Source organism: Oratosquilla oratoria, chromosome 14 (assembly GCF_046742065.1).
Source record: "Oratosquilla oratoria isolate Oo_2021 chromosome 14, ASM4674206v1, whole genome shotgun sequence".
Taxonomy (NCBI): Eukaryota; Metazoa; Arthropoda; class Malacostraca; order Stomatopoda; family Squillidae; genus Oratosquilla; species Oratosquilla oratoria.
In genome coordinates, this window is record NC_134790.1 from 54,066,671 (window position 1) to 54,073,324 (window position 6,654).

At 49.4% G+C, this 6,654-nt stretch overlaps 1 protein-coding gene across 1 annotated transcript; it reads right to left on the reverse strand.

Moving 5' to 3' along the window:
• Window positions 1-3,838: 3,838 nt before the first annotated feature.
• LOC143032549 (uncharacterized) lies at window positions 3,839-5,051 on the reverse strand. The gene is made up of 2 exons (XM_076197417.1): window positions 4,522-5,051; window positions 3,839-4,278 (listed from the first exon to the last, which is right to left on the reverse strand). Exons 1-2 carry the CDS (start codon window positions 4,926-4,928, stop codon window positions 3,987-3,989), a joined length of 699 nt encoding a protein of 232 aa, XP_076053532.1. The 5' UTR covers window positions 4,929-5,051; the 3' UTR covers window positions 3,839-3,986.
• Window positions 5,052-6,654: the final 1,603 nt, after the last annotated feature.

The following is a 6,654-nucleotide window of genomic DNA, read 5'->3' on the forward strand; positions in this document are numbered from 1 at the left end:
AAAACTTTAATTTGTATTTTTAATGAAATGTTTATGATATAATAATAATGTCAACTTTTTAATAATGAAAGTTTCTTGTCTACTAATTATGATAAGTTTAGAATATGCAAATAGTAACAGGTTTAGAAGGAACTATTACTGATAGCCATAAGGTATTCTAAAATGACAAATTTATAATATACTAATAATGACATGTTTAGAATATACTAACATTGAGAAGTTTAGAAGGTACTATTAATGAAAACTTTAATGTGTAATAATAATGAAAAGTTTAGAATATACTAACAATGGCAAGTACTGATTATATTAATAATGAGAAGTTTAGAATACAGTATTGATTATAACTTTAGTGTCTACATGTTTAGAATATACTAATAATGACACGCTTACAAGGTACCACTAAGAAAAATCTTAATGTGTCCTAATAATGACACATTTAGAAGGTACTATTAATAGTAACTTTAATGCGTATTAATAATGTAGAATATACTCACAATTATAAGTTTAGAAGGTGCTCTCAGATATAACTTTAATTTGAACTAGTAAGGACAAGTTTAGAACATACTAATAATGACCAAGTTAGACCGTTCTATGAATAAATAATACTAATACTGCCATGTTTAGAAGTTACTATTAATGATGACTTCAATGTGCACTAATAATATGTCATGTAATTGATTTTGTCCACAATTTTAGGTTCTATTGTAAATGTTAAATCTAGTTTCGACGGCTCTTCATTGCTTCTGTATCAGACCCATTGACCCATTGGGTCATTGTGTATTCCATGGTCATGTCCAGCAGTACAATACCCCACAAGTCGTCTCCTCCTCGCACTGTCATGTTTTCCCAACAAAGTTCTTTGCAATTGAAGTCCCCCATAATTACCAGATTACCACTGCCCATTAGTATCTCATCTAGTGATTTCCTTGTATCTTTAGCATTTTTGTATGTTCGTTCTCTTTCCAAGCGTTCGTTTTCGGGAGCACATAGGTCACCACAAACTTTCTACTTTTCATATTCTTGTCTTCGAATTTTATCATGATCAGTTCAACATTACGCAATTTTTGTCACGTTTAAGTCTTTCTTGGCCAAGAACATGATTCCTCCTCCCTGTTTCTTGTCCCTATTTTTTATCGATGGATGGTATTTCACCTCTTAGTTTAGTCTCTACAATTCCCATTATGGCTGGTTTTTCTTCTAGCAGGTAATCATTGAGTTCGTTCAGACCTGAAATTAATCCGTCAATGTTAGTATAGGCCACTTTTAATTTTCTTCTTTCTCCATTTTTTTCTGTCTTTGGTTTGTTCGTTTTGAGGTGTTTGTGTGTGTGTGTGTGTGTGTGTGTGTGTGTGTGTGTGTGTGTGTGTGTGTGTGTGTGTGTGTGTGTGTGTGTGTGTGTGTGTGTGTGTGTGTGTGTGTGTGTGTGTGTGTGTGTGTGTGTGTGTGTGTGTGTGTGTGTGTGTGTGTGTGTGTGTGTGTGTGTGTGTGTGTGTGATACAAATAGATGCGTACCTACGTTCGTTGTGTGTCTCAATGTAAAAGGAATAAAAGAGTAACATGCGGTCGCTTTCCTGTATCACTCAGTTCTTGGTTCCCCACAGATGACGTGGAACTAAAACTTGTTATTATTGGTCATAGAACTCAAGACAGCCAAAAATATAATTTCTTCGATCTACGTCAGGGGTTATTGACCTATTTTCTCATGTGATGAAAAATAGCCGTGGTTTGCGACCTGGAGGAGCGCAACATCCATAGTCCACATCGACTGGCGGAGACCCTCATCATGTGGACCTGTACCTGTAGCCGAAAGGGAATGGACGCCACGTGGTACCAAATTAATAGTCTCGAATGGTGTGGAATAAGCTTAGTGAACCGGGAAATAGTGCTCAAGAAACTCACGTTTTGCCTCGGAACTCTGATATCAACCTCGATCGACCATCGAAAGGAAATTATAATTCCAGAACCTTCCCCAGGAAATTTTTGCCAATGGCTACATTAAATGTAATATTTAGAGGAAAGGAGGAATTGATATTAATGATAAAGGAAAAGAAAGTCGACATACTTGCTTTATGTGAAACAAGACTTGCAAGAAAAGGCAGAAGGGTTTTGCATGATAACTATCAGTTCGTATATAATGCAAGAGCAGACATTAGCACAAAGAATCACGAGAGTAGAACAGAAAAACGAGAGGATTCTGGCTTTCTGAAAAAAAAAAGTTTCATAAAAGTCTACGCACCGCTCAAAGTCGACCATCAGAAAAAAGAGAAGTATTCTATGAATCCCTCCAGAATGTTAAGAACGACTTACCATACGCCGAAAATGTAGTTATCATGGGTGATCTGAATGGACACATTGAAAAAGATTGCAAAGGATTTAGTACGGGTAGAAAAACATACAGCAACAAATACACCGACAAGCCCATAATTCACCTTATGTTAAAATACTTCTTTGTCGCGGCTAGTGCCGCTTAAATTGTTTTTTATCAGCTTAAGAAACCTGCACAGCGAAGCTATAGCGGTAATCCCCTACCACACTCCTGGCCAAATGGCCACTTCCGGAAGGGAGTGTGTGGTTGGACATTCCGCATAAATCATCGGAAATTTAAAATTCCCGGCTCTGTGCAGGTGGCGCAAGCGTCTACAACCCCACCTCCCCCTCCCTATCCCCTCCCTTCTTACTCGGCTGCACGGATTGAGCCGTCACTTCAATGAGAAATGAAGGCTTCGCCTGTGGGAGGAGGGAGGGACCCTAAATCTGTGCAGGTTTCTTAAGCCGATAAAAAACAATTTAAGCGGCACTAGCCGCGACAAAGAAGTATTATCGGCTGAGAAGAAACCTGCACAGCGAAGCTAAGCATGAGACGAGGATAGGTGGGAGGAGAAGGTGAAGCCCAAATTGTAGTCGAGGACAGGGCTCAAGCCGTTATTACGTGTGTCTCGTATGGGAGACTATTCATCTTATCATTCAGTAGAGGGGAGACAAAAAGCATCAAGTACTTATATCGATATCAATATCAATATATATATATATTCATTTGTTTATTTTTTATAAAAATAATATTGTACAATTTACATAGTGCATAAATTCTATGTAGAATATTGTATCTTGCTCAGCGGTTCCTGGGCCTTCCCCTACCCCTCGGTCGCCCTTTGCCCCCCTTCTTTTGCGAAGAGAGGGGTGGAGCCGTTCCCATGGCGACACATGGGACAGGGGTGATCGAGTGGTAGAGATACCGTGTCTTGAAGGAAGTTGCTGATGCCCAGCCCCCGAGGTCCTGCACCCGTTCCACAGAGTGGGTGCGGAGAAATGCCAGCGATGCCGCGAGGCCTCTGATGTTGTGGGCGTGGGGGGCATGGCCCGGGTCGGCCTTCTCTATAATGCGGCAAAGTAGACGCGCCAGGGACCTCGGGGTTAGGGGGTTCCGAGATTTCGCATTGTAGAAGAGATGATCCTCGGACACCCCTTCCGTGCGTTCCACGTAGTCTTTAAACGCACGGACCGGGCACAGCGGGTGTGGGTTTCCTTCCTCCAGGAAGGATGGTATTCTGATAGGGCCAATCATGTCGTCCGCCTGCTCATTCTTGGCTAGGAATGTAGGTGATGGAGCGAGAGTTAGGGCAGAGCAGTCCTCCTCCAGGTTGGAGAAGGACTGGTGGCGGGTGATCGCCGCCAGCTGTGACGCCCTGTAACCCGTAGCCAGGGCGAGCAGAAAGACGGCACGTTGAAGGAAGTGTTCCCCCTCCATGATGGTCCCTTCGAACGTCAGGTACTGCAGAACACGATGCAAGGACCAGGCTAGGACCGGCTGACGTCTCGGCTCTCTCGAGGCGCGGATCCCCTTCATTAGAAGGTTTCGCTCCCTTTGTGGCACTCTGATGTTCATGCCGAAGCAGAGTGGATCAGCGAGGGCTGCGGAGTGAGCCGAGATCGTCGCCGGTGCCCTGTTGGTGGTGTCAGCTAGCCAAGACAGGAAGTCCAGAACTGTGCTAGCGGAGATGGTCACTATCGCGTGTCTCCGAAGGTTGGGAGGGTTGTTGGATCTGGATGACGGTCGGGACCGTAGCGAAGACGCGGTCTGTCGCTTCCTGGTCGAACAGACCACGGGAAAGGGGAGCTGCTCTCACCACGCCCCGGCGAGCTATCTCCGGGGCCGACCGCGTTGCAGACTGACGAGCTGCCAAACGAGCCGCGGTGAAGGCCCTCGCTGCTGGGGGTAGGGCTGATGACGCCATGTTGGCTGTACCCTCTGCCACGGTAGAGAGTGCCGCCAGGGTGTGTCTGCATACAGAAAACACGCGAATCAAATTAGTAGGGCGAGAAGGATCCCGATCCCCGGAGGGTGTAATAAAGTCACATCGCTCAATTGTAGAACGTATAACATATGCAAGGCCGAGGTCGTTTCCGAACGACCTCGTCCTCGGGCGCTAGTCAAGAGGCTCCGTCCTGGGTGAAGACGCTACCTGAGCGTCTCTCGCCAGGACAGGTCTGGACCCTCTGTATAGATTGAAATATCCCACTCACCTCAATTCTTCCCGCGGGAAGTCCTCAAAGCTCGTGGCGAGCGTCGTCAGCCAGTTCCTCATCATCGCGATTGCCGTGACGGTCGAGATGGTAGAGGCAAGGTCTTGTCTGGTCGAGGCCTCCGTCGTCAGCAACTTAGCCTCCGGTTCACTAAGTTGATGGGGGAGGGCGGGGTCCCTGCCCGAGTGCCATAAGCAATCGCGCAGGCCCTCCGGCGCGAAGGGTGGTGGCAGGACGACGGGGAATGATGAAGGGATATGCCGTCGAGGAGGAACCGTCTTGGGTTGGTCTTGGGCCCGCTCGAAGAGAGCAGGGATGTCTAAGGCCTTCTCCCCTTTCTCCTGCGGGAACCAGGCGTTTGGGGAGAGTGCTACCGCCGGCGAGTCCCCCGACCTGTCGACAAACATATGCCCATCAGGGTTTAAACGAGGGTTCTCCAGGAGAGCACCTAATGCGTCCAGAGTGTTAGAGGTGGAAATCCTGGAGGGCGTGGAGGCCGGGGCGGAGAGGGGTCAATCTTATATAGAACCTTAGCCCCCTCCTCGTCGTTGGCCCACTTTAGGATAACGTCATCTCTCCTCCTCCAGCCCTCCGGTAGCGAGTAGTCGGGAGACCAGGCCACTAGCTTGTGGCCTTCTCCAAACGAGTACTCCCAGGACCGGGGAAGGTCACACCATGAGAAGGGGCGGAACTCAAAAGAGTCCGTCATGGTAGGAGGATAAGGTAAAGAAGAACTGTAGTGGTCCTCCACCCCGTCCAACCCGACGGACGTCTGATTGGGGGGTTCCTCCTGAGAGGGGCCTTCTAGTCCTATACCTGTCGCCGGCACGGAGGGGCGGAGGGAAGGACCAGGAGGGAGAGTGGGAGGGGGGGCTAGAGCCGTAGGTTCAATAGGAGGTTGCTCTGGAGAGGGGTGCGTTATGATTTGCGCGGCCTGAAAGGCCGGATAATGTGATAGGGCCGATTCAAGGACGGGGCCTATCAGGGACGGAAGGAGGGCAGCCACTTGGGCAGACAGAGTTCCCTCTCCCCTCGTTTCGTCCTCCGGCTCCCTGCCCTTGTGGGATTTACGGCGAGGAAAAGGAGAGCGAGGAAGGGAGGGTGAGTTGGGGGGAGAGGCTGTGGAGGGTGGGGACAAGCTGAGCGTCCTGGACCTCGGTGAGGCAGACCTCTTTTTCGAGCGAGATTTCCTGCCGGGTTCACGCGAGTGAACTAGGGAGGAAGACGAGTTCGTGGGGGTGCTTGACAAAGCAAGCCGTAAGGGTTTTAAGGACCCTTGATGGTCGGATGTATGGGGCTGCCGAGAGGCCTGAGGACGCTCGGGGACACCATACTCCGCAACATCAGACTCGTCCCCTTGTACTCCGAGAGGCCCAGGTTGTGCACCAACGGAAGTCTCGGAGACATAGGGAGACGGATGGCGAGGGCGAACGAGGCCCAATTCCACGCCTAACGCCGGATCCGCTCACACTAGGGGGGGGGGGTCGTCAGCGGATTTCAATTTCCGAGCTCTGCGCCATGCCTCCCGAAGGAGTTCGAGGGCAGCTAGCTTGGAACGGGTTTTGGGAGGAGCAGCACGAATCTCCTCAACCCGCGCTTTGCACACAACGCCAGCTTGTGAGAAACAAGGGGTATGGCGGGAGCAGAGGTCGTGGGGGTGCTTGACAAAGCAAGCCGTAAGGGTTTTAAGGACCCTTGATGGTCGGATGTATGGGGCTGCCGAGAGGCCTGAGGACGCTCGGGGACACCATACTCCGCAACATCAGACTCGTCCCCTTGTACTCCGAGAGGCCCAGGTTGTGCACCAACGGAAGTCTCGGAGACATAGGGAGACGGATGGCGAGGGCGAACGAGGCCTAATTCCACGCCTAACGCCGGATCCGCCCACACTAGGGGGGGGGGTCGTCAGCGGATTTCAATTTCCGAGCTCTGCGCCATGCCTCCCGAAGGAGTTCGAGGGCAGCTAGCTTGGAACGGGTTTTGGGAGGAGCAGCACGAATCTCCTCAACCCGCGCTTTGCACACAACGCCAGCTTGTGAGAAACAAGGGGTATGGCGGGAGCAGAGGTCGTGGTGGCCGTCTGACGAGATCCTGGCTGTGCAGCCGGATTCCACACACAAGCGTTTGGTCTGA

Bases quoted from the DNA above. Each gene is read 5' to 3' on its own strand.
- LOC143032549 (XM_076197417.1), bottom strand. From the start codon at position 4,928: ATGTTTGTCGACAGGTCGGGGGACTCGCCGGCGGTAGCACTCTCCCCA. The intron at 4,279-4,521 runs GTGAGTGGGATA...TTCTGTATGCAG, and splicing joins TTCCCGCGGGAAGAATTGAG to ACACACCCTGGCGGCACTCT.